The sequence below is a fragment of the Taeniopygia guttata genome, chromosome 23, assembly GCF_048771995.1.
Source record: "Taeniopygia guttata chromosome 23, bTaeGut7.mat, whole genome shotgun sequence".
In the NCBI taxonomy this organism is placed as follows: Eukaryota; Metazoa; Chordata; class Aves; order Passeriformes; family Estrildidae; genus Taeniopygia; species Taeniopygia guttata.
The window spans coordinates 218,481-246,225 of record NC_133048.1 but is presented as its reverse complement, the minus strand read 5'-3'; the positions used below and the strand labels follow the sequence as shown (position 1 = coordinate 246,225).

The following is a 27,745-nucleotide window of genomic DNA, read 5'->3' as shown; positions in this document are numbered from 1 at the left end:
CCCCTGCCGCCGGCGGCGGGCCCGGATGTGACGTGTGGCGGGGCCGCAGCCCCGCGCGCTCCTTTGTGCGGCGGGGCGATGCTGGCGGGCGGCAAGAAGGGCGCGGAGGCGGCGGCGGGCGGCGAGGCCGGGCCGGAGGCGCCGGTGCCCCCGCCCGCCGCCGCCGGGGCGCTGGGCTCCTCTTCGGATAGCGGCGGGGCTTCGGAGCGCACGCCCCGCAAGAAGGAGCCGCCGCGGGCCTCGCCGCCGGGCGGTGCGTCCGAGCCGTCGGCCGTCGGGGCCACCCCTGCGCCCGGCGCTGAAACCACCGGCATCGCCGAGACCCCCGAGGGCCGCAGGACCAGCCGCCGCAAGAGAGCCAAAGTAGGTGTGGGGCGGCCCGCTTGCGGGCCCCGTCGGCGCCTTGTGCGCGACGCGCTCGGGACGGCAGGGGCGGTCCGGCCCCGGTCCTGCTCGGCCGGCCCTTCCTCGGAATGTCCCGGTCCCGCTCGGCCGGCCCTTCCTCTGGGAGTCCCGGTCCGGTCCCGCTCGGCCGGCCCTTCCTCGGAATGTCCCGGTCCCTCTCGGCCGGCCGTTCCTCGGGGAGTCCCGGTCCCGCTCGGCCGGCCCTTCCTCGGAATGTCCCGGTCCCTCTCGGCCGGCCGTTCCTCGGGGAGTCCCGGTCCCGCTCGGCCGGCCCTTCCTCGGGGAGTCCCGGTCCCGCTCGGCCGGCCCTTCCCTGGAAGGTCCCGGCCCTGCCGGGGGGCTGAGCCCGGAACCGGGCCCTGCCGAAGGGGGTGGGTAGCATGCCCGGGACCGAGGGCTCCGGTGCCGTGAGTGTGAAGGACACGAACACGCGGGCGCGCTGGAAGTCACATTGGCTTAAGATTCAGATCAAGATCCCCTGTTCCACCTCACTTTCGTGGACTCTCGGGAGGACTCGTGCCCTGTCATAAAGGAGAGCTTTCTGCAACTGTTCAGGAACTTTCTGCGGTTTCTGACTGGATATCGAGCAGTAAAAACACCCCAAGTCCATGGCAGTGCATTGGAGCGCTCGTGAGCTTACATTTTATCAGTAAATTCTTCTGTTGCTGTGGTATATGGGTGCAGCCTCTCCAGGCTCATGTGCACGAGGTGATGCTGGTTTTGCAGGGTTGTGAAGGTGATGGCTGTGCTCAGTCCACTGTTCCTCACCTTCCCTCTATTGTTGTTGGAGAGCTGAGTCAAAGCTCTGTAAGGGTGGGATTTAACAATGAACTCTAACAGCTGTAAAGGTCTCCAGTAGTTTGGGTCTGTAGTATGTAATTCTCATCTGTTGTTCTGAACATATGAGAGCATAACCTTTTTTTTTGTGAAACCTTTTCTTGGAAATCTTGTTTTAGAAGATAGTGAAGATCTTGAATGTGCCCGGGGTTGGAGTGTTTTCATGGAAGCTGAAATTACTTTTTGGAACTGTCTTGTCCTGTAGCATTGAATGTGGCTCTTCAAAGCTGTTGTGTGATGTGATGACTGAACTGGTCCTTCACATATAGCAGCTGTTGGGTTGGTCAGTCTGGTGTATCGTTTAAAACAAAATAAGGTGGGTGTAGACTGGACATAAGGCATTTTTTGCAATGAGGGGGTTGAGGCCCTGGCACATGTTGCTCAGAGAAGTTGTGGCTGCCTCATCCCTGGAAGCGTTCATGGACACGTTGGACAGGGCTTGCAGCACCCTGGTCTAGTGAAAGGTGGAATGAGATGGGTTTGAATGGCCCTTCCAATGTAAACCATTCTGTGATCTTCAGAGGCAGCATTCCTTCTTTATAATGGTGTGGTCACTAGTAGGAATTAGTGCTTTATGTGACTGTGTGTTGGTGGTGTTTGCACTGACAATACCCATCTGCAAAGGGTGTTTGTCTCTTGTGGCACCATCTGTCCCCTTGAGCACTCAGGATGTTTAATTGAACTCAGGTTTCTTCAAAAGTTGTGCAGCTCAAAGGGAATGGGAGGTTTTGAAGGGTCTTTGGACAGAAGGAAACTGTGTGTGGCTTCAGATACCCCTGGTAATGTACAGATGTGCTGAGTGGTCACCACTACTTGCTTCAGAGTGGGAGTTCACAGGAGGTCCTGGAGGTGCAACACCGTGAAACACTGAATATGCTGGACGTTGTGGAATGTAAATATGTAAAAGATAGCAGATAATGGATTATATTAGTATCTTAAAGAATCCAGGGTTTCCTGTACACAGAGTTCCCAAAGCTACCTTGAATTCTGCCCATTATTGCTTGTTTTTAGTGGCTGAACTTGGACTGTGAAGGATTTTTTCTTTTGGTGAGTTGTCTTTGTCAATTCCTGGTGGAAGCTGACCTGTTGGATGTAGGAGGATCACTAGCTGCTTTCTTTTTATTTTTCGCATGGCTGCATTTTGAGAAGTTGTTTTTTTCCTTTCCAGTCATTAGGGGAATTCAGTAGTGGTATACAGAACTTTCTTACTTTGGATTAAAGCTTGCTTGACTAACAGTATGAGATGCAGCCCTTCCAGACTATTTCTTGGGGTTTCCATGTTCCTTCAAGTTGGAGTGAGTCTTTTTTGGCTGATAATTTTATTTATTTTTACTAGGGAACAGTAACAGAACAAGACATAGATGGCAGAAAAGACTGAGGGGGATGAGGGGAAGGGTTGTTTCTTGTGTTGAGCCACTAGTGTGACCATTCTTGAGAGGAAGCAGCTGTGAGCCTCTGTACCAGGACAAGATTCCCAGTAAGCAGCAGACCATACAGGGCACAGGTTGGATTTCTGCAGGAAATCTTGTGTGCACTTCTGGGCATCCGTGCTTAGCAGATGAAATTCAAGTTTGAACACATGGAGTGGACACAGAAGCTGCTTTTCATCCCTTGGCAGGGATGTGAAGGAAGGGAAGAAAACCAGAGAGGTTAAATGATAATATAACACACATAAACTGGGCTTGATGAAAACTCCTACTACAGGGCGCTGAAGATTTTTTTAGGCAAAAACATTTGGAACTTGTTAAGCTTTGTGTCATTTTATAACATGGTATCTGCAATCAGAGTCTGCATAACTCAAGGTAACTCAGGACTTTTCTTTAAACTGTAAGCAATTTTATTACTTGCAACATTAATGTTAGTAGCCTGACTTACAGGCATCTTCAGTGCGTTTATGTTCTGCTGCGCTTTTCACAGGTCGAGTACAGAGAGATGGATGAGAGTCTTGCAAACCTGTCAGAAGATGAGTATTATTCTGAAGAAGAAAGAAATGCTAAAGCTGAGAAAGAGAAAAAACTACCCCCACCACCTCCACCAGCTCCTGCAGAAGAAGAGAATGAAAGTGAGCCAGAGGAGCCATCTGGTGAGTAGAGAGAGACCTTCTCCTCTGAAACTATTTACCTGATTTGTTCACATAAATTAGGTAGGGCTGGGTGTGGCATCATGAATCCCATGTCTGGTTTCAATCTGGGTTTGAATAATTGTTCTACAGTGTTTTATTTGCTGGCCCCATATGTGGAAAGAGGGGAGAAACACAGAACAGCCTGATAAAGATAGGAATATGCATTAATATAATTCCAAATGAAACCAAACCTCTTGTGCTAGGTTCTCATGATCCTTACTGACTTGTCTTTGGAAGCTTGTTGACCAGAATAGCCGCTCTGACTCCCTGCTGCCACACCTGCTTGTGTATGAGCATTCAGCTAGGTTGGGTTTATGGGGGCCTTGTTATGCAGAAGAACAGATTTCAACTACTGTGATTCCTGTGGCTTTAAATTATGAGTCTAGTTTTCAGTTCTGGTTGGATACTGTTTGCTTAAATTTCAGTATTAAATTTTAGTATTCAGTGCTTTCCTTATTAGTTTAGAGAGAACTTCATTTTACATTGAGATGTTTTTTGGTCAGTCCTGTTCAGGAGGCAGCTTTTGAAATTTGTGGTAGTAGCAGTACCCAATTCTTTACCTCCATTGTGTTTTACAGCTGGCACCATTAGTGAGCTCTGTTGGAATCACTCAGCTGCCTAGAAGGTGATGCTTTTGCAAAGTTTAGAGTCAAGAGATTTCATGAGATAATATATATACTAATTGGTGTTAGACAAGAGCTGAAATCTAGCAGTTGAATCTTTGCAGGTTCATCACTAATGTGAGTCACTGTTAGTCTTCAGTTACTTACATTTTCTGTCTGGCTGGCAGGTTTGAGAACATAGGACTGATGTTAGCTTGGGGATACCTACCCTCAGTCACAGAAAAAATATTAAAAGCTGTGGGTGTGTTTTATCTCTTACAATTTGCCATTGTAACCTCTCCTTGTTGCAGCTGTTGGCTCCTGCCTTGATACAGGAGTACTGTAGCGCATGTGCTTGACAGAAATGTTTGCAGTGATAAAAATCCTGCCACCCCAGTTGTAGCTGATGTAGCAAAAAAGGAATTTTAATAGGTGTAATTAAGCAAATATTTTAAGCTTTCTATTTAATTTAGCTTAGACATTGTGTTTAATCCTTGAGAGCTAATATTAATATGCTTTTTTATTTATCTCAAATTCTATTTTGTGCCTCTAAGAATGCTTATTGAAATCAGTTTGAGGCATAATCGGTGAGGTACAGTGGAACAGGTTTTGTCCCATAAAGGAAGAAACATGGAAGATCAGCAGTGATGATTCATGCTGTTTTATACACACAACAGTTACTTTGCAAGCACTGTATTTAGCCATCTAGATACAATCAATGTTTAAATAGGCTGTATTTAGCTGTCTAGAAATGGGTAGATTTCAGGTCACCATATCATTTTTCTATTCCTAGAAATTCTGTGAATATGCATGAAGCAATAAAGTAGAAAGAAGACAGATTTCAAGCTGTCATTCCACAGCTAGTCTTGCTGTAATTTTAAAGGTTTCTGAGACTATATATATTTCTGGATCTCTCTATTTTTGTCTTTATTGATATAGGTGTCAAGAACATCAGGTCATCTTATGCTGGCTGCTAAAAGTGCATTGAAACTTCTAATTCAGCCACCCCTTAGAAGGAGGAGGTGGCATGGAGTCTGCTGTGTATAAAAGTAGTGTTTATAATTGAGGTTTTCTCTCTCTGTCACTTTGAAGGAAAAATTGAAGTGTTCAATAAATACTGACTTGGACAGTAATACTAGTGGAGGATTGCATACTAAAAATCTAGGAAATTTTTAGTTAGCCTGGGTATTACTGTGGATTTATTTTCACTGCAGACCTTAAAAAATTCATTTCTGTGTTTAAAGCCTGTAAAAATGCAGGTAATGCAGTAGAAGCATAAAGCTGTCACATTACAGCTTTTGAGCTGAAAAGCCTGATTGTGCAATTTAAAAATGTCCTGGTGCTAGTGTTGGTATTTCATTAGCCTGTCCCCCAGACAGCTTATGGTGAAGGGGATTATTAAGTGTCACATAATGGTGACAGCACAATGCTAATCTTCCTTGAGTAGGTTCCATTCATGTGTTCAGCTGTGGGGAATTCCAGGTGTTCTGGCTATTACAGTCTGGATTTGCAAGATACACTGCATGCTGTTGCAGAGCAGTTTTAAAAGGTGTGACAGTGTTTCATGGTTAAGGGAATTTTCTGAGAGCATCTCTCCTCTTTTTACTTGAGGAATATTGTCTAATACCAAAAAGCTTCCAAACTCCCTTTCAGTGCTGACTGATGAAATTTCTTTTCTTGTTTGTCAGTATCCCTTTTAGACTCAAGGAGCTCGCTTCTTTTGGTTTTTTGGGTTTTATTTTCCTCTAAACATTTTGGTTTTGTTTTTCCTCACCAAATTGGATTTTCATTTTTAGAACTACAGAAGATTTTCTTTACTAGCTCCTGGCCTTTTAGTGTTGTCAGTATTCTTACTTTGTGGTAATCCTATATTTTTAGGTGCTGTTTTCCAATGAGCTGAATATGATCAAGATTAAAATCAAGGGAATGGTCAGACTTAGTGGTGCTTTGTCTCTTTAATTTTATCTGACTTGTCTGTTTTCCTAAATAAATTCAGTACTCTGTGATACTCATGTGCAGCTATTCTTAATTTTGAGACAGTGGATAATTATATGAAGTAGATTCCCTTCTGGACCTTCTTCCTCATTGCTCTTCAGCTCATGGTCTGTTATTCTGTTGCCTTGAGACTTTGAGCAGATTCTGCTCTCACACAATTCTGTTGAGCTGCAGTAGTTTGATGTTAGCAGGGATCAGTGGTTTGCTTGCTGCTAGTTCCTTTTCAGCTAGAACCTTTCTTCTGGGGAAGGAGAGGTGATCTTCACTAGCAGGCCTTGTTTCCACTCCTCTCTGCTCAGACTGAGTAGCATTTAGAATTATGTCCAAGCAATCAGTAATAATAATGAGAAGACGAAGATTCTGATTCCCATCTGTAAGTAAGCCAAGAGCAATTTTTTCCCCTATGCTCATTGTCAGTGTTAATTCAGGATTTATGAAAGCCATAGACTAAAGTCAAAGTCTGTTTAAGTTTTTAACTTATGGAAGGCACAGGTGAAACTCTTACTGAAAATTAATGGCCTATGCTTGACTGTAAATATTTGGGTTTCAATTGTGTTAGTCTCTCCTAGAATGGAAGCAATTAATGAAATGTTCCCTGCAAAATGAAGTACTTTCAATGTAGTTCAAGTAAAGAATTACATCTTGCTGTTGCAGATACGTTTATTCACAGAATCATAACTTGGGGCTTGTGAGGCCTGTCAAAATACAATTACTTGTCACAGTCTCTCTGTGAGTTTTTTTGTTTCCCGGCTGGCAGACTGATTTTATACAAGTACTAACCATGGCTCCTCTGCTGTACTGAGGGAAAATGTCTGTCTTGTTTCAGTTCATATTTTGTTTTATTTGTAGACGTTTAATGTTGTGACATTCTAGTTTAATCCGGTTTAGCACAGTATGGAAACATTTTCTTAACTTCCTGTGTCTTTCTTTAGGGGTTAAATCTGTAGTTCAGATGAAATTCTTCTCAATTAGTGTGTCCCCTAAGAGTCTTAAATTACATTCTGGCAAAATTATCCACCTAGACTCAAAAGAATATGAATAATTGTGTGTTTAACCTCAGGTTAGACCTTGCTCTTACCTGTTTAGAGATTACACCTGAACAGTTGTGCTCTAGGAAGTGGCTGTTCCATTCCAGTGACCTTTGCAGTGTGTTTCAGCACATGTTGGGTTGGACTTGATGACTGTTGAAGTGTGTGGTTTGAAGGAGCTTTGGTACAGCAGGAACCAGCTGAACAGCCCTGAGCCATCTCTAGAGTGTGCCATGGCTTCCTGAGCTCTGCAGTTGATGGGACTTCAGACAAACATCTGGTGGTGGAAGAACATTGCTCATGAGCTCACCTCAGAGTCAGTGCCTCCTGTGAAGTGAGCAGGGTGTGAGGAGTGTAATGGCTTTGTTCCTGCAGACACTGCAGCTGTACTCATCTCTCTTCTCAACATGCTCTGTTCCTGCTTGTGTTGCAGTCCTGTTTAGGACTTAGATGCAGGCTAAGATAATTCTGAGACTTCTTCAGATCTTTCAGATGCATGCTTAGCCTTTCCTCATGTTTCCACCACTGGGAATGTTGAAAGACTGATGTCTTTCAGTGCTGGTATTGATCACATCACTGATCAATGGTATTATGTGTATTTGGCTTCAAAGACAATCTTAGTGTGTTAGAACACTGATGGTGTAGCAAGGGTACTGAAGCCAAATTAGTGGTCTGAGTCTTTCAAGAATTGTTCTAGCATCAAGCTTAAAGGAAGGGTTTATGGGGGAAAATAGGTTCTCCTGAGCATAACAGGCTTTTCAAAATGCTTTAAACTACCTCTTTGGGATGTGGGGAGACTTGGGAGCACCAAAGGCAAGATTATGAAATTCTTAGGGTTTGAGATCCATAGAATCTGATGGTACCTATCTGCCAGATCATAAGTATTTAGCCACCAGGAATGCTACATATGGTGTACTTCTTTATTTCCCATAAAATCTGATGTAAAGCATTCCAGTAACCTGGATAACACTTTAGAACAAAATTTTTTGGTGCCCTGAACCTAGGTTCCAGAAGATGGGATTCTCAGAAAATGGGTTTAGTTAGTTGGTGAAATTTAATACCTAAAACGCCAACTGCCGGGCCTTTATGTCCAGTATGATTTAATTTATGGAGTAAGGTCCCTGAGTTCTCCTCTTTCCTTCCACAGGGCAAGCAGGAGGACTTCAAGACGACAGTTCTGGAGGGTATGGAGACGGCCAAGCATCAGGTGAGGGTGGCGTTTGATGCTTGCCACTGAGTAGCAAGAGCCGCCAAGTTAGGGATTGATGCTTGCAAGTGCGCATGGGTGTGGTTGTCCCAAATTTAGCAAGAGGTGCAGGAGTTGTGTTAACCCACCTGTTTAAAAAGTGTGGGGTATTCAGATTTCAGTTGAGGTCTCTAACAACTGTGGAAAAGGGCACTAGCTAACCTGTGCTGAAATGCCTCAGGCCGATCTCTCATCCCTCCACTCCTCTCCATGTGCAGAGGAGTCTAACATACAGAAAGCTGTTTCTTACCTAGCCACTTTGTACCACCTAGACTGACACAAAGAGCTTTAGAGCAGTGTACCTTTTTTTCTAATCTGCTGAAGAAACATAGCATGGAGTACCTTTTTGCTCCTTTCTTTTTGTCTTTTGAAAGGGTTTGTGTTTGGCCTGTGCGCCAGCACCTAGCCCAGGAATTGTCTGCTGGGCAGATTCATAGTCTGCTGCTCGCTGGACTGGATTGGGAGTTGCATTCACCATTTGGCCTTGGTACTGCTGCTGGCAGTACTCACTCACTGCTTCGTTCACAGGATTGGTGTCTTCACTCTTAAGTACTTGGAATGCTATTTAAAATCTTCCTCCAACTCTGCTACTTTTGCTCTCACTTCAGGATTAAGGTTTTAAACAAGAGTTAAAGGTTCCAGAACCTATTCTGTACCTCCAAGTTGCTCTTTTTGAAGCAAATAGAACTTCAAGATACTCATCTAAGAGTACATCCTTTGCTGTTGTAAGTAAGGGAGCTGAATACTGTTACAGATGTTACCACTTGCATGGAACTGCTGGCTATTATGGCTCTTGGGTTTAAGGATGTCTTCCCTGTTTCATTTTTAGGTAGGCTTTGGCTGATTGAAAATTCTGCATATTTTGCATTTTGTATGATATGCTGAGAGTATGCTCTAACAACTGTCCAATTTGACAGCCAAAATCCTTTTATTCAGTGTGTTCATCTGCAGATGTTTTAGTAAGTCTTTAAATGAGAAGCATCCCCCAGGATTTCTTCTGTGGGCAAGGATATACTCAAAACTTCAGCCAATTAGTTGCTAGTGCTGAATGTCAGGAAATGGGCAGGTGTGTTTGTGCAAATGTGTGTGAAGAGGAGCTGATGATCCAGTCTAGGCAGAAACCTTCCAAGGAGAAACATGTAGTTTTGAACTAGTAATCCCTGTAATGTGTGGCTTTCATGAAATACAAGCAGTTAGGGTGTGAAATGGGATTTAGTCATCCTGAAATTCAAATCCATTTAGATTTGAGCTGTGTAGTTGCAGAAGTAAATTCAAGGACATGTAGTTCTTAGAAGATCTTCCAGTGGTTGGCCAAATAAAAATGCTATCTTTGCTATTAATAGCTATGCTTTTTCTAAAATCTTGTATGATACACTCTTGTGGGTTGTATTTGTATTCTTTTCCCCCTGAATACCTGTGCACATCTGGAGCTACTCTTATTCTAGTTTTAAACTTTTGGTATTGCCATGACAGGTATTTGGCCTTTAAAGCCCCCCCAACTCAACCCGCCTTGGGAGTTCTTTTCAAAACTGTTAGTAGCACTGTGTTCTCTGGCTGCTCAATTTGAAGAAATAAATCCCAAAGCTTTTCAGGACACTTCCAAGCTGCCTTAAATCCACACATCTGAGAGTCTGCTGGTGTTTGATAACTACGTGGCTTTTTAGGAGGTACCTGGAGAAGCACACTTCTTTTAGCACAAACCTGTAAGAGTAAAGGGGTCAGCTTCAGCATTTCAGGTCTTTACTGGCCATTCTGTGAAAATTGTGCTGTTGAGCTTTTTGCTAGCACTTGAGCATCTAGAACCTTAATTAAGATTGTTAGCATTAATAACGTATCAGAGAATTGGTAACTGGTTTGATTTCCATGCCCAGTTTTATAGAATTCATAGTTGAGCATGTGCATTCCTGCACAGATGTTGGCACACTTGGGCCAGTGTTAGGTGGAAGAGCAGCAGAAGGGCTGGGCAGCGGTTATTGCTGGAGAAATTGAAGTCATAGTGGAGCTATGGTTTTCTATTCCATAGCTGAATATTATTAGTTCAGGAAACATTGTGTGTGTGTCAACTTCTCCTATGGTTAATTTTATTTTACTTGCAATGCTCTGTAGCTTCTATTACTAATTTCTTCTTCTTGTAAAATTTGTGTAAATGATTACAGACAGTTGACTCATCACATAGATCTTTTGATCTTTACTTGTGGATGAATTTTTGGTTGTGGGGGATTTTTGGTCATTTGGTTTTTGTTTGGTTGGTATTTTGTTGTTTGGTTGATTTGGGTTTTTTTTTTTTTTTGTGGTTGTAGGTTTTGGGGATTTTTTTGTAGTTGTGGGTTTTATTTGTTTGGTCGGATTTTTTGTGTGCTTGTTTTTGGTTGGTTTGTTTTGGGGATTTTATTTTGGTTTGATTTTTTGTTCATTATTTTCACAGCCATCTCCTTGACTGTTTTTCAGCACCTTTGGGAAGTAAAAATGCTTGGAAGTTAAAGGGGTGTGTAGTGGCACCAGAATTAAAAGCAGGGAACTCCAGTCCCTGGTACAGTTACATATACTGCTGTACATGAACTTCAGACTCTTGAACAGTTGTCTTGGTTAGTGTAACACACTGCAAGCTTATATTGACTTTGCTATTTATTGTAATCTTTTGAGCAATTCCAGTTTCAGGAAGTGATCTTAATCATACTGTGTTACTTGTGGGGTTTTTTGCCCTTAGGATGTATTGGCTTCTATCTTTCTAGATTGTCCTCTGTCCTGATCAAAGCCACTTCTAGGACATGGGAGGTTTATATTTTTCTTGCTGTATTTCACATCTCAGTACTTTGTTTTGCTCACTGTGCCTGCAGGATTTGCTTTCTGCACTTGTGCTGTAGCACTTGATGCAGCTGTGTCTTAGTTTGTCACTTTTTCTGTAGTACAGCATAACAGAGACTGAGGAAAGCAGGTGCAGAAATGTAGTTACATCACTGCCAGTGTAAGAATTGGTAGAAGTGCAGGTTCCTGTATGAATGAAGGCTTTCCATAGAGAGAAGCTCTCCTGTATGGGTTCAGCATCAGTCTTTTACATTTGGAGCATTTAAAAAGAGCAATAGAAATCTGTTACTTGTAGGCAGCACTTGGGGAGGGAGCACAGGAAATGCATAAGTGTGATTGTATTTCATTGCCCTGCCTCCTGTAAATATATCAGATGTGCAAAATGGGAGTTTAAGGTGGGCTCCTCTAGCTGGAGGAGGTCAGTGCAAATTAAACTTTGAGAAGCAGGTGGGAGGGGATGGTAGATGCTGTGCTTGTATATTAAAGATATTTTGGCTTTGGACAGGTTCTAAAACGGTTTTCCGGTTATGTTAGAAACTGGAAGCCACACAAATTAAGGACAGCATCTCAAATAGTTCTGTTATGTTGTTCATACATATATATGTGCGTGTGTGTGTTATATATAATGCACTGATATGTGCCCCCGCCCTACTTATTCTTCAGGCTTTGTTTTTTTGGGGGGTTTCGTTTACTTTGTTTGTTTTATCCCCCCTGTGGTGTAACTTTGTCATTATCTCTCGATACTTGTAATTCAAAGAACTGTTGACTTGGAAACTTGTATGTCTTGCAGAAGTCAATAAAAGAACTAAATGAAAGCATCTCCTGGCTGGATGCACTGGCTGGGAAGGGCAGTGTTCCTCTGCAGTGCCTGTAGACTACTTATCTTTTTATTGTAGGTGTGGAGGGCGCAGCTTTCCAGAGCAGACTTCCACATGACCGTATGACATCTCAAGAAGCTGCCTGCTTCCCTGATATAATCAGTGGGCCACAGCAGACTCAGAAGGTGTTTCTGTACATCAGGAACCGCACCGTAAGTTTGTTGTAAAAGTATTGGTGAAAAAAGGGTAGGAAATCTGTGTACCTTGCCAAGACTTTTTGGTTACCGTGTCTAGTTGATTCTATTTTTCGTTTTGAGGGAATGGGACTTAATTTCTGGCATCCTGCCATGCTCTTAAGTTATTAAGAAATGTGCTATCCAGTTCTTGATCAAAGCAGTGCTGTGAGCAGCATAAAGAATCTGTAGTGTATTTACAACATCCAAAACAGGGATCAAGGCTTTCTCCTGGATTTTGGAAAACTGAAGTAATGTTAGAAAAATTACAGTGGGAAAGCAAGAAATATTTTGAAAATTGCTGTGTTACCACAGTTAAGAGATAAAACACCTTATGCACCACTCAGTTTTTTCACAGAATAAAGATGATCAGGAAACATCATGGGGCATTGACCATGGTAACAGCCAGTGCTTAAAAACTTCAAGAAGTTATCTAAAACTTATGTGTGGTGGACATCTTCATGCTAAGAGCATGACTTCTGCTATTCCTGTAATGTTTTCCTCTAACTCAAGTTGTAACTTTTGGGAAGTCATATGATGTGTAAAAACAGACCAGAGCATGCCAAAAAGTTTGGAAAACAATTTGTACAAAATGAACAGTGAGTAATCCTTTTACAAATGTGTTGGAAACAGAAAAGCCTTCCACTGAAACTTAGAAATTACTGGAAAGAGATATTTGCAGGAAAAGCAGCACTGCTGGTCTTTGGGCCTTATTCACTACAGAGGAATGTGGAGAAGTTCCTGAGCAGTCATCCTGTTTGAGGAAGGCTTGTGAGAGGAACTCTTCCAGCAAGAATGGCAGAGACTGTGGAACAGCTGCTATGAACCCAGTGCTCAGCAGAGCTGCAAACTGCACTGTGCAGCCTCCTAATTAGCCATTTGCCTCAAATAACCTTCCAAATTATAAGGAAATTATTTCTTATCCATTCCTGTTCTTCATAGTTGTAGGATTTCCACTTTAATTTGGTATCTGTGAGGAATTGTGAAGCTCAGTAATGCAACTCTAGAGAAATACCCAAATAAATTACTAATTATGGAATGCAAAATGGACTGGAAAGGCTATGTATGACCTAGACCTAAGCATGGAACAGTAAAATTATTTATTTACTCCTGCCTCTGTGCTACAAAGTAGGAGTTCTGTTGGGAAAACAGTTATTTTCTAGTATGAATTGACCTAATAACATATCACAGACAATTCTTCCTGCTCAGTTTTTGAGCTGTAAATGTGCTTTTTTGTGTTTGTGTGGTCAGTGTAGTCCATGGTCATATCTTATATTGGTGAAGATGGATTGGGTCATTAAATGTCAGAGATAAATAAAACTGACATAAATAAACATGATAAGTACTGCTGTAGCTTTTATGAAAACATGAGATCTGATGCCAAAAAGGCAATGCTGGCTGACATTGCCAGCCCTACACATCTGTGTGCTACCTTACTTGAAATGGTGCGAGAATTTCAAACAGACTCTATTGCACCTTAAGAAACACTGCAAGGTGAAGTTCAGTGTGGCTTGGGTAGTCCTGCCAAAGTTTAGGGAGTTTCATCTCATTCATTAGGGGGTTTCATCTCCTGACAGTATTTGGTAGCAAACACAGGCCAGGAAAACACTTCTTTTGTATTGCTTAATGTGATGTGTTTTGTTTGTTTAAATACAGCTGCAGCTCTGGTTGGATAACCCAAAGATTCAGCTGACATTTGAGGCAACTATCCAACAATTAGAAGCACCTTATAATAGTAAGTCAAGTTTTTCATTGCCAAAATGGATGTATCATTGCTGTTTTCTTTCTCTTTTGTTTGAGGAAAAGCTGCTTCAGATGCTTCAGTCCTTTGTTAGTGGAGCTCCAAGGGTGGTTGTGTACAGACTGGGATATTTCATTATACTCATGGTTCAGATTTAGTAGAGTTCATTGTCTGGTAAAGAAATATCACTAGCAGGATTCATAAAACCTGCTAAAAAGATGGATTGTTACAGTAGGGTTAATTCATGTGCAGCTTTTAAGGTTTACTACAGCTTCTTGGTGGTTTTTCAGCTGTAAAATGTTATTAAGCATATATTTTTGGGAGGGTTTTTTAAGACTTGAACAGACTGGATGTGATGCAAGAAGGCAGTAAAAGAGTGAGGGGTTACTGCTTGCAAATGGAGACCATTCCACACTTCTCAGACAAGATCCCAATAAACTGGAAAAAGGTGGAGGGTAGCCATAAAAAAAAATTAAAGAAGAAAATAATGCTGAAATGAATGCAAATATACTGTAAAGAATTGCAAAATACTGAGTTATTGTGCTTTTAAAAATGAGAATTCAGTACTGCAGTAAGTATTGGCATAATACTGGCAAATCACATCACAGTTCTGTGTCATGATCTTGGGATTCTGCAGTCAGTTTCAGAAAAGGTGTTCTTCTGCACTGGGTTAAAAGAAACACCTAATGTCCTGTCCAGCTTTTCAGGCAGGATTCACAACTGCAGAACAGCATGGGTGTTTTTCAGGGAAGTAGCCTCAGGCCTTCTCAGGAAGATGAGTGGGTCAGTAGGGCAGGATGTGTTTGGTGGGACTTGCCCAGGTTGCTGTGAATATTGCTCAGTATGTATATGCTGCTGAAAAGACAGAATAATTTTGAAAATTTCTACATTCCTTTAGGTGACACAGTGCTCGTTCACAGGGTTCACAGCTACCTGGAGCGTCATGGGCTGATCAACTTTGGGATCTACAAAAGAGTGAAACCCCTTCCAAGTAAGAGGCTTGAACATTGTTTGTAGTTGAAGTCTTGTTTTATCGTTCCATGATTTCCTAGGACAATTTTTTGAGTGTTCTTTTTTAGAATTGCAGTGCTAAGAAAGTTTCAAAAAAGGCTGGAAGGCCATCTGGCTATTGATGTTAATGTGTTTTATTTTGGCATAGAGAAGCCATGTATTTATGCAAATCACTTTGAGAGGAATAATTGTTGGCAAATCTGTAGATAATTCAGTGACTGTCACTTTTTACTAAGTTATCTTGGTTCCTCATTTGAATATCTAAAATCAGAAACACAATATTGTACTTAGATCTATTACATCCTTATGTGATTCTTGAATTTTTCAAGTTAACTTCTGTGTCCTTTTTAAGTTTTATTCTTCTGGGGCAGAAAGAAATCAAACTATGATACTTTGTCCCCTGTAATTAGTATGAATTGCTTCCTTCAGACGGTTGTCTGGAAGCATTTTTTCTCCTATTTTCTTCCTTTTTCCAGGTGTACTGCTAGTGTATTTTCCTTGTCCCTGTCTCAGCATTACGTTCAGAATTACTTCAGTTTTCTGTTTGTTAAAGAGTTTGTTCTGTCAGAACTACTCATGAGAAGAAAGCTGCTTTTTGTTCTTGGCATCTCTTAAATGCAACTTTAACAAGACTGTTTGCAATTTAATACTGCACATATAAAGGAGTGCTGTAGCTGTTTTTTCTCTTTCTTTAGCCAAGAAGACAGGGAAGGTGATCATTATTGGTTCTGGAGTCTCTGGGTTGGCAGCAGCTCGCCAGTTGCAGAGTTTTGGAATGGATGTCACAGTTCTGGAAGCCAGAGTATGAATTTCTGTGCTATTTTACTTCTATTACAACTTAGCCAGTAACCCTATTCAGTACTGGAACAGGGCTGTGTCCCAGCAGCATGCCTGGGGTGGGTCACTGTGTGTGGTGTGGTTCTGGTACTGAGGAACTGGGTGGATCTGTTCTTGCTCGGAGCTGTCTGATGCTTTCTCACAGCTGGGCTGGATAGTCAGGTGCTAGTGCTGTCTGCTTACACCAGGAACAGCTTAAACCAACCTTCTTTCATTATTAGAAATTAGTTTTTCATCAGAAAAGAGAATGCAAGTCCAGAATGCTAGACTAAAGGGAAGACTAAACAGAATTTCAAGAGTGTATTATTAAGAGTTTGTTAACCTGTGAGAGAGGGCAGGGAATGTAGTATAAGTTATAACTGTGTATTGACAGTCTACAAAGTTACAAATACATGAAAAATATATAAAAAACTAAAAATCTTTAGGCATAAGGGGGAGGAGGAAACCTAATTTGTGCATGGGCAGTGAAGGGATTGGCTTTGGAATCACAGTGGATCCTACTGTAGAAATAGTGAAATCTACCCAAATCAGATTAGGCATATTTTTTTCCTATTTCTTTCCTTTTTTCTTTCCTTCTCCTTTTTTAAATACTACTTAAGCATTTGATTCCTTAACTTAGGCAAATTAATTGTGACAGCATTTGTTTGCAGAGGTTTTTGGAAAAGTGTACATTCTGTTTATTGAACCCTCAGTTAAGGGAATACTTGCACCATGTTTTGTAGATGTTTCACTGATGATATTTCAGTGAAATGTCTTCCTGAATGTAGCAGGAGGTTAAATATCTTGTGCTTTTCAAAGGACCGAGTGGGAGGAAGAGTTGCTACCTTTCGCAAGGGGAATTATGTGGCTGATTTAGGAGCAATGGTGGTGACAGGGCTTGGTGAGTTTTTCAAAATCAAAAAGGGGAGGAAAACTGGGGGGCAAGATGCTGTAAATGTGAAGCCTGAATGCTATTTTCTTTCATGGCCAAAATAATGGGGTATTTTTAACTCTTTGAAAGTGTGTGTTCTCATTCAGCCTTACAATTAGTAGTTTTCATAAATAGCAAAGCTATATGATGGGAGAGACCCTAAAGAGACAGATTGTATTCTTTCAATTTACATGGGAAGACAAGGGAGGAGGGGAAATGGAGAGCCATTCTAAAGAGAAAGCCCTTCTTCAGAGTTGAAACCTCAAAAGTACTTTCTCCATGTGATTTCAAAAAGAGATGTAAAAATAATGACAAGCCAAAATTTTTCCTTTGAAATGATGAAATGATAAAATACTGTAAAACCTATAATAGGCCCCTGGTTTTACTGACAGCCTAAATTTGGTGTCTGTCTCATGATTAGTCTTACTAAATGGCATACAGAAACTAGTTCCAAAGAACTGAACTTGCAGAGTCATGGAAAAACAGATTTCAGTTTGCCTATTGAAAGGCTGTAATATTTTTGTTTAATTCATAGAATCATGGAATCCTAAGGGTTGGAAAGGGCCTTAAAGATCATCTAATCCCAGTTACCCTTGCCATGGACAGGGACACCTTCCACTAGACCAGGTTGCTCAAGGTCTTGCTCAACCTGGCTTTGAACAATGCCAGGGTTGGGTCATCCACAACCTCCTTGAGCAGCCTGTTCCAGCATCTCACTACCCTCACAGGAAAGCAGCCAAAATTTCCCCTCATTCAGTTTGTACCTTGTCATAGCAATACTGTTTCTGGGGAAGAGTCCCTCTTGCTGCCTTCTAGGACCCCTTCAGATCCTGGCAGTAGGTATTTGGTGGGCAGGTTTGTTCCATGTCCTCATTGCAGGAATCACTATGAAGTGCAGCCCTTTGGCAGGGTTACATTAGGTCACTGGAATGCATACACTGGAGTTGCTGTTTTAGTCTTTAACTGCAGAGTTTTTGTTTAATTGCAGACAAATTTTACAGGAGTCTCTGTTAACTATGTAAAATCTTTTCCAGGAGGAAATCCCATGGCTGTGGTCAGCAAACAAGTAAATATGGAACTGGCAAAGATCAAACAAAAATGTCCACTTTATGAAGCGAATGGACAAGCTGTAAGTGTGAGACTGTTTCCATGAACCTTTAAAAAAGAAGTAGTATCTCAAGTATGTTTTTTACCAGGCTATTGGTTTAGCATGAGATGGCTTCCAGAGAGAGGGAAGAAGGAAAGTGTGTGTCCCTTTTTAGGCATTTTAGTAATATTGTAGCATACCTGAACATATTCTTCTAAAACCTGCTCTTTCCACATGAGTTTTTACCTTTGCATTTCAGAGGTTTTGTGGAAGCCAAGCTCTCTCACCTTTGTTTAACCTGTGAGTGGTTTAACAGATGTGAGGTTTGCTCTTTCCAGCACTTGAGCTCTCATCATGTAACAGGTATTTTCACACTGGCAGCACTCACTATTTAACTGAATATCATCAGTACAGTTAAATACCACCATTCCATATGTGTCCTGCAGTGTTTCCACCATTATCCTAGAAAAGCTGGATTGGTAGTTCTTACTCACACTGACCATTCCAGAAGATAAATTACTGTCTGTCTACTTCACTGAGCTGTGCCAAGCCTTCTAAAGCCCTGTGATTGTGTAGAGCCATCCTACCATCAGAGTCTTTTGGCAAGCTTCTGTAGCTTTGATGAGCACACCTTCCTTTCCAGTAAGGAAATCTTATGAGCCCATAAGGCAGTTTAGTTTTCTCTTGCAAGAGAAGTCTGTTGTCATTGTGGTTTGACAGATCTTCTTGTGCCCATCCTGCCAACATGTGACATTGTGTTGTACAGGCCTTGATGTCTGACCATTTGAGAGAGCTGAGGGTATTCAATTTATTTTTTCCAAGGGCTATTCTCAACAGTTGTATTATTTAAGAATGGATTAAGAGCAATTCTTGTTCTTTTGTCTCCTAGGTTCCCAAAGAGAAAGATGAAATGGTGGAGCAAGAATTTAATCGTCTGCTGGAAGCCACATCCTATCTCAGTCATCAGCTGGATTTTAATGTTCTCAATAATAAGCCTGTCTCCCTAGGTCAGGCTCTGGAGGTTGTCATACAGTGAGTGACTTGTCTCTTTTTGGTAGACCTTCCTATTTTGGGGGTGAATTTCCAAAAGTTACCTCAAACAATTGTGGTGCTCTTAGATGTAGGCATTGGCCTCTTAATACAGCTGCTTGATGTCACAGATGATTAAAGGAGCAAACCTCTCTTCTTGAAAGGTTCCTGAAAATCATTGCTAGAGTGACTCAGCGTGGTTGGTGTCTATACAGTGCACTAGCACTACTTGAAAGCTAATGGCAATAGTAATGGCCTTTAACAGCAGAAGGTAACTTCACACTCACATTTTAGCTAGTCATGTATCCCTTATTTACAGAAATTTCCATTAATTTTCCAATTGCTTCACAAGTATTTACTAAAATACCCTATGACATGTGGTTTTATTGCATTCCACGAATTAGATTGTGATAAATTTTCTCATTAACACAAGGATTTTATGTTGAGCTGACAATTGGTTCTCACCTTTTCCAGATTGCAGGAGAAGCATGTGAAGGATGAGCAGATTGAGCACTGGAAAAAAATTGTGAAAACACAGGAGGAATTGAAAGATCTTCTTAACAAGGTCAGATGATGACATTTAGAACAAGATGATAAGCATTTTGTTCCTCAGAAAGTGGCAAAACATACAAAAATGTCCAAATAAAAATATATCAGTTGCTATTAATGCTGTTCTTAAAATATCTCTTAGCTTAAGACCTACACAGAAGCCCTGCTAGGACAAAGGTGTTACCTGCTTGAGAAGGAGAAATTGATTAGGCAGAAAACCATAAGACGTAAAATGGGAAAAGAAAGGAAGAGGACAGGCACAATGAACAGTGTTGTTTCATAGCTTCCTGTAGAGATGCTGATACTGGCTGAGGCTTTTGAAGCTATTTAAAAATATTTGCTGTCTTCAGTATACATCTGATTTGTAGTACAGAAACTGGTTTAGGACAACTTCCATTATTTTTGCTCGTGGTAAATTATGTTTTTACTTTTCTATGTTTCTCAAATTAAAAATGCTTGTGAACTGCTCTCAAATTACTTGCAACATAGTAAGAAATCAATGATGTTGGTCAGCCTTGCTGTTTAGGGTTGATGGTGTTTACTGTGGCTTCTTGCAGGTACATTTGCATGTATAAGTGATACCTGCCAAAAGCAGGAAATCTCTTTCGTATAATGGCACAGTTAGAGGTGAATGTCCAGTTTACACAGGAACTTGTTGAAATATATCTTTTGACATTTTTCCCTCCCTTCCTTCTTTTCCTCCCTTCCTTCTTTTCCTCCCTTCCTTCTTTTCCTCCCTTCCTTCTTTTCCTCCCTTCCTCCTTTTCCTCCCTTCCTCCTTTTCCTGTTCTATCTTAAAAGATGGTGAATTTAAAAGAGAAGATTAAAGAACTTCATCAGCAGTATAAGGAGGCATCAGAAGTGAAGCCACCTCGGGATATCACTGCAGAGTTCCTTGTGAAAAGCAAGCACAGAGATCTGACTGCACTTTGCAAGGTACAGGATCACATACATACAGTGTGTCAGAGTGTTTTCTCAGGACTTCAGCAGCCAAAGTTAGCTAATTAGCCACATTTTTCTGGAGATAAATGTAGCCAAAATAAATCTTTCCACATCTTTCACTATGATCCAGTGCTTTCAAGAGAATGTGACTGACAGTAACTCTGGGTTCTAACACTGAGAGGTCTGCTTTGAGTTCCTTTAGCTGGGAAATACTGAAACTCAGTTTTAGTTAAGTCTGCTGGCTCATGTCAGACAGCATGTAAGGTTTTGAAGATGAATTTTTCTCTGATTTGGTCTTTAATACAGCTGGATTTCACAATAGTCTGGAAATAAAATTACATTTGAGGAGGGATACCTTTTCTCTAAAATAAATAAAGGTGGTTTCTTGATTAAAAGACTTCTTTCTATCTAAAGATTGTCATGTACAGAGCTCTGTCTTGACAAACAGTTTCTTCCCTTCTCTGGGAGTATCTTGATGTAGAAATGTGCCTTAAAAGGAAACTATAAAAGCTTGAATTAGATCATGGTTTTGGTTTTTAAGTATGATTGATTCTGCTTTGGAAATCTCCATGTTCAATATTAACTATAAACTTTTAAGAGAGAGAAGAATAGAAGAAGTAGTTTGTGGAATATGAAGCTCTCAGAACTAAAGGAACCCCTAAAATATCAGGAATGTAAGGGACCCTCATGTTCTTCAGTTGAGTGTTTAAATTTCTGAAATACCAAACTAATCTTTTCTGCAGTGTGGCACAGAGTTCTGTATATACAAAGAGCAGAAGAGCAAAATATGCTGCATTAAATGTTGAAAAAATAACAAACTTGATTTAGCTTCCACTAAATCCATTAAGTGATTTTTCTAGTGATTTCTCTTGAGCCTAGGTCCAGTCTGATGCTACATGATGTCTTCAAGCCCTTTTACATGTAAACTGGTTTTAATGTTAGCTTTTAATCTTAATAGGAGTATGATGAACTGGCAGAAACACAAGGAAAGCTGGAAGAGAAATTACAAGAACTTGAAGCCAATCCACCAAGGTAAAGAGACAAACTAAAAGGATAAATACTTAGGAAAGCAGTTCTTTTACTACCTTTTCCCTGAGTTTTAAAAATGGTGTGGTATTACGGGAACTCAAAAGGTTACAAAGGTACAAAAATGGAGTTTGAGTTCCCTCAGCTTTAGAACTCACTTTCCTCATTTTTAGAGATGGTTCAAACAGAAAAGGTTGTCCTGAGCTGGGGTAATTCTGTAGAAATCTTGGCAGTAATCAGTGCCTGATCTCAAAAGGCATTTGAGGCTTTAAATACCTATCAGTAATGATAGCATACAATCCTACTTATATTGGTAGAATATTATTATTATGTGCAATTTTACTATGATTTTTGTTGTTGTCTTTATGCATGCTACTTAAGCCATTATTTGTGTAACTTTTTTTTATTTCTGAAGTTTTTAGCTTCCCTTTGAGTATTTTACATGAATTCTGCTTTAAAAAACTGAATTTGCTGGGTTTTAATATGCAGCTTTCACAAGAGAGGTCCAGATGTTTGAAAGAGAATCTGTGTTTTTAATGTTTTTATTTCTGGACTAAGGAGAGATTCAGAAATGATTTGTGAAAAATTTTCAGAAGCAATGCATTTACTTTATCCTGTTCTAACAAACTAAATGTCTTTGTCTTATAATTGTTTTTTCTAGTGATGTTTATTTGTCATCAAGAGACAGGCAAATACTTGACTGGCATTTTGCAAACCTAGAATTTGCTAATGCTACACCCCTTTCTACACTTTCACTGAAGCACTGGGACCAGGTAGGTAGCCAGTACTCAGCAATTCACAAAAAACTTCAACTATGTTTATTTCATTCTCATGAAGGTTTGTTGATGTTAAGAGTTTCTAGCTGTTGAAGTGTGTCTGCTTTTGTGCAGGTACTGAATTCTTAAGTTATTAATATTTGATTATGAAATTCCAGACAGCTTTTTGTTAGTGCCAAAATAATCTCTAACAGTACTCTGTGTGAAGGTTTCCATACTTATTACTTGATTAATAATGAGAAATAATTTCACATTTGTTTGAATCTCTAAAAAAGGTTTTGAAATATTTTTTGCCATTGTGTGGAGTTGTTGATTATTTTCTATTGACTGAGATGACTTCATTATGAATGCATGCTTTTTATGCTCTTTGTTTTAGGATGATGACTTTGAATTCACAGGTAGTCACTTGACTGTGAGGAATGGCTATTCCTGTGTGCCAGTAGCCTTGGCAGAAGGGTTGGATATTAAATTAAACACTGCAGTTCGACAGGTTCGCTACACTGCATCAGGTACACAGAACATCCAGGAAACTGCTTTGAGGGAGCGTGGGCATAGAAAATAGATTTCAGTGCTTCTGGAAGCAGTTGTGAGGACTGATACTGTAAAACCCCTCCCATGACATGTTTGAGGTTTGATAAACAGCCATGTTTCTTACTGGGATTGTGTAAGTAGTTGCTAGAGATTTATTAGTCTGGAATGGTTTTTTGATTATTTCTGCGACTCATTTGACACAGTCTTTTTCAGTTGTATTTACTGATTGTTCACATTTATTCTCTTATTTACTTTATTGATTGAAGCATTTGGAGTAAGAGGTCTGGGACTGTTTAAGGCTCGGTGCCACAGGACCTGGTATTAGAAGTATAAATGAATGTAATGGAAGGAATGTGTCTTTTTGTTGTTCTTCAAAACACTGGGCTTGGGAAACTGTCAGCTGGGAGAGCAATGTAATGAGAGGAACACTCTCTACTTGTTGTTTATTTATGGTTATATTTAAATAATGCATACTGATTTGGATGAACCTTTAGGCTTATCCCAGTAAGGCCATTTTCAGACGCTACCTTAATTGTGTTTCCTGGAGTAGAGTTAAATGGCCAGTAACAACTTGCCTGCAAGTACTGTTAGTGTAAAGCTGTCTCCATAAACAAAATGCTTTCTGATGTGGTTATGGTAATTTCTTTAATTTTTAATCCAATGCTCTTGCCTCATGGCCTATTAAACTGTTTTTTCTCCCCTTTCCAGGCTGTGAAGTGATAGCTGTAAATACCCGATCTACTAGCCAGACCTTCATTTATAAGTGTGATGCTGTGCTGTGCACTCTGCCCCTGGGAGTGCTGAAACAGCAGCCCCCAGCAGTCCAGTTTGTGCCTCCTCTTCCTGAGTGGAAAACTTCTGCAGTGCAGAGGATGGGCTTTGGCAACCTGAACAAGGTATGTGCCCACTGGGGGGACTGCAGCAGGCCAGAGGCTGTCACAGAATCTGAAATGTGGCTGGTGGGGGACAGGAAGAATGCCTTTTCCACAGCTGTTTTGTTAGGGTTTGATGATGAAAACTGTCTGAGGAACTTGCAGAAGTAGATCTGATGGAACTTGATAATCAGAAAATTGAGAGCACACTAACATGTGGGAAGGCAGTTGCAGCATACGCCTCTATGTATTATGTATGTGCACTCTATAGTCACCACATTTCCTTTTCATGACCTGTCCAGTGATAAACACCCAATGAGTGTAATTGTCTTTATTTTTATTTCTTCCCTGCACTCCTTCCTTACTGTTGATACTCTTTCTTTCTAGGTTGTGTTGTGTTTTGATCGTGTCTTCTGGGATCCGAGTGTCAATTTGTTTGGCCATGTTGGGAGTACCACTGCAAGCAGAGGAGAACTTTTCCTCTTTTGGAACCTGTACAAAGGTAGCTGTGGTGCATGGCTGCTTTTGCCAGTGTCTTATTTGTATAGTTTCAGATTTAGAAAAAAACACCCTTTAAAATGCTGCTGGGTATGATAAGGAGATAGTGTTTTTAGGAAGACAAATGGAAGCAGAGAGCAGCACTGACTGCAGACAGTTCCAGGCTGTGCCTGTTAAATTGCATTACTACCACAGCAGGACTTTGCCAATCAGTAATTATGGTTCATCTGTAGCTGGTGCTGCCACAGTAGATTGTCAGGAGATCTCTGCAGTAAGTGTACTGCTTTTGTTCCAGCCATTGACCAGACTAAAAGCAAAGGTGTGTATAAGGAGCATTATTAAATGAGCTACTTGGTTAGTAGATGACCAGTGGGTTTTCCTTCATTCTGTCATAAGCAGGACCCGTTTCTCTGTTAACTGGAAAAAATTGCTGTGCAAGGGAAGTGCCTTTCTAGACTATTGAATTATTAAAATGCTTAGTAAGATTTTACTGGAGAAATACAAGTAAGGAGCCTTTGGCTAGCAAGGCTGTTCGTGTGGCTTTTGTGGCTTTAAGATGGCTCTATTATGTAGTTAATAACTAAGGTCATGGTTTTGGTTTAGATGGAAAGATCATGTCATGTACTAATTAGCTTCACATGCTACATTCTAAGCCTTCCTTTTCATGAATATAGGCAGAGCAGGTAGAAATGAAACAGAAATGCAGTAAAACCTCATGTTGAAGCACAAGTCAGATGGCTGAAATAAAAAACAACAATTACCATTTCAGTTAATGTGGTTAGACCATGAAACATTGAAACATCATTCCTGATGTTTTTATTTACTTTTTAATACATCAGTTGCTTGATAATTCTAAATAGTATATAAAAATTAATTTTCTTTTTGTTACATTGACATGGTGGAGAATTTAGGACTACTTTTGTTGGATTTGTTCAGTCTCTTACTTTGTGCCTTAACTGCAGATCCGTGTCTATTGAAATCCAACTTGTCTGATCGAAATGTTAGATTTCAGTAATTCAGTTGTTCTTTTTTCTCTCCTACCCCCCCACAGCACCGATTTTGTTGGCCTTGGTGGCCGGAGAAGCAGCAGGGATCATGGAGAATATCAGTGATGATGTCATTGTTGGTCGGTGCCTCGCCATCCTCAAAGGCATCTTTGGCAGCAGCGCTGTGCCCCAGGTCAGTACAGCCTGGGCTGCAGGAGAGGGAAGAGTGCATCGGCATCATGTGCAGAGTGGGAAAAGAAACAGAACAAACAGAGCACACACAGCAGGTGTGTGCAGCTATAAATGCCTATAAATCCAACTGGGGATTTACCTGCAGCAGGATCTGGTAATATTTTGGAAAAACTTAAGGAATCGCCATCAAAGGTTTACCTTTGTTTGTGTTATCATAGAATATAAACTTGGAGTTCCCCCACTACTGTCAGCCCAAGGACTTTGTCCCTTATCTTGTTGCAATTTGCATTGTTTGTATTCGTCACAAACTGTAGAATTTGCACTTTCTCAACAACTGAAGCTCCTGTCTTGTCTCAGCCTAAAGAGACTGTGGTGTCCCGCTGGCGTGCTGACCCCTGGGCCCGGGGATCATACTCCTATGTAGCTGCTGGATCCTCTGGAAATGACTATGATTTGATGGCTCAGCCAATTACTCCAGGACCAGCCATCCCAGGTGCTCCACAGGTGAGAAATTATTTTTACAAAAAGCTCAGAACAAAATGATTTTTCTGAGAAATTTGCATACATATCTAAACACAAGTTTAGATACCTTGAATCTTACGATGAACAGTTAAAACCTGTAAAATAATTGATTTTTTCATTCATTAATTCTGTCATCACGGGTTTGGTGTCATTTGTTTGCCAAACAAAAGAGCATTTTTATTCAGAAAGCCAGTTTGGTTATGTCTGAACAGAGTATTTAATATTATACCTGTGTTTTGTACTCCATATTTTTATTGCCCATCACTGTATTTAGGTGAGTTGTAGTGATTTGAAAGAGGGTGAAGGCCAGAGTGAGAATAACAGGTATCAAAAGATCTTTTCCAAATGGGGGGCCAACTCAATGAAGGCATCTCCAGATCATGTTGAGATAGTTAAGTTTGAAAGCAACAGCCACTCTTGAAAGCACTTCCAGGAAAGACTGTGTGGCTTTACCTTTATTTGAGTTCTTGTTCTAATGATGCAAGTCATTAATACCCACAGCTATTAATAAAATTATTCCCTGCAGAATATAATATATGAAGATTTATTTTTCTCCCATTTTTTATGATTCTGTGGGTAGTTGTTTAAGGTCTCAGTTTAAAGAGAAACTGCTGATTTAAGTGAGTTGTTGGAGTTTTTTTTGCTTACTCTGCTAGAGTTCATGTTTCAGGATTAGAAAGTATTCTTCCTAAACACGTTTGGCTGTAGAGTTACAGTTACAGCTGGGACATGACCCTCCTCTGCTTCTCTGGCTCTGCAACCATTACTTATGGAATAGGGTTTTATTTCTTGGGAATTTGTACATAACTTAAAATAACTAATATGGAATAGGGCTTTATTTCTTGGTAATTTGTACATAAAATAACTAATATTGAATAGGGCTTTATTTCTTGGTAATTTGTACATAACTTAAAATAACTAATATGGAATAGGGCTTTATTTCTTGGTAATTTGTACATAACTTAAAATAAAATAACTAATATGGAATAGGGCTTTAGTTGCTTGATAATTTGTACATCACTTAAAGTAACTAATGTGGAATAGGGCTTTATTTGCTTGGTAATTTGTACATAACTTAAAATAACTTAAAATTTGTACATGAATATGGCCTATCCTATACGCACCACCTGCACATTAACGGAGGTTGTGCTGTGCTGAGAGGACCTTTACCATTCTTCCAGTATCCTTTGCTGCAGCACGTGCTAAAACACGAGCAAACCCTGTGTGTTGTTTCCCGCAGCCCATCCCTCGCCTGTTCTTCGCGGGCGAGCACACCATCCGCAACTACCCGGCCACGGTGCACGGCGCGCTGCTGAGCGGGCTGCGCGAGGCCGGCCGCATCGCCGACCAGTTCCTGGGGGCCATGTACACCCTGCCCCGGCAGCCCACGCCCGGAGTGCCCCCCCAGCAGGCTGCCAGCATGTGAGGGGAGCTGCAGGAGCAGGAGAGGAGCACGGTGCTGCTGGTGTGGACCCCGCCATGGAGAAACTCGAGTAGTTTGTAGCCGTGTCTGTGGAGAGGAGCCCGAGTCGCTGGACAAGCCTGATCTGAGAATGGCCTTACAGCAGCTTGCCAGCTTGGCAGCCTTTGACAAAAAGGGCCAGTGTAAACAATCCTTTACTGCAAAGCTGGTAAGGGACTTTGACTCTGCAGATACTTCTTGGAAGTCAAAATAGCTGGAGGGATTTTTAGGGTGTTTGGGGCTTTTTTCTACCTATGTGTGTATTTACAATTTGGTAATTGCACAAGGGCCTCTAGAAGCTGGTTGCTAAGAATACTAGCTTAGTGTAGAATGTATGTAAATTTCTTTGTGTTTTTTTATGGCTTTGTTTTGAAGAGTAATATTTTTGACCAATTCTGTTCCTGTCTGGCATTCAAGAATTTGGGGCAACTGCTTGCCTACCAGTAGCAAATCACACCTCTCCAAAATGGTCCATTGGCTGCTACACCATCTGCATTCCGCTGTAGAGTAACCTGGTACCACTGAGTATGCTAAGCATACTGTTTTATTAAATACAAAAGAAAAGGTACTGAACCGTGTTCCAGTGTCCTGAGGTGAACTCTGTGTGTAGTGCCTGGTGCTGTGCTGCTGACCAGCTGCAGTACATGAAACCACTGAATGGCTCCTGATGTATCAAACATCCT

General features: G+C 41.0%; 1 protein-coding gene across 2 annotated transcripts; it reads left to right on the top strand.

The window, feature by feature from the left end:
• KDM1A (lysine demethylase 1A) lies at window positions 1-27,640 on the top strand. Of its 2 annotated transcripts, XM_030290538.4 has the most exons (20): window positions 1-363; window positions 3,160-3,325; window positions 8,137-8,196; window positions 11,937-12,070; window positions 13,748-13,826; window positions 14,731-14,823; window positions 15,539-15,645; window positions 16,479-16,560; window positions 17,625-17,719; window positions 18,567-18,709; window positions 19,181-19,271; window positions 20,057-20,191; window positions 21,156-21,229; window positions 21,885-21,996; window positions 22,376-22,508; window positions 23,239-23,426; window positions 23,790-23,904; window positions 24,952-25,079; window positions 25,436-25,582; window positions 26,841-27,640. In XM_030290538.4, exons 1-20 carry the CDS (start codon window positions 79-81, stop codon window positions 27,024-27,026), a joined length of 2,553 nt encoding a protein of 850 aa, XP_030146398.1. In that variant the 5' UTR covers window positions 1-78; the 3' UTR covers window positions 27,027-27,640. The 2 variants fall into 2 exon arrangements, with proteins under 2 accessions (XP_030146398.1, XP_030146400.1); XM_030290540.4 differs by lacking the exon at window positions 8,137-8,196.
• The last annotated feature ends 105 nt before the right edge of the window (window positions 27,641-27,745 follow it).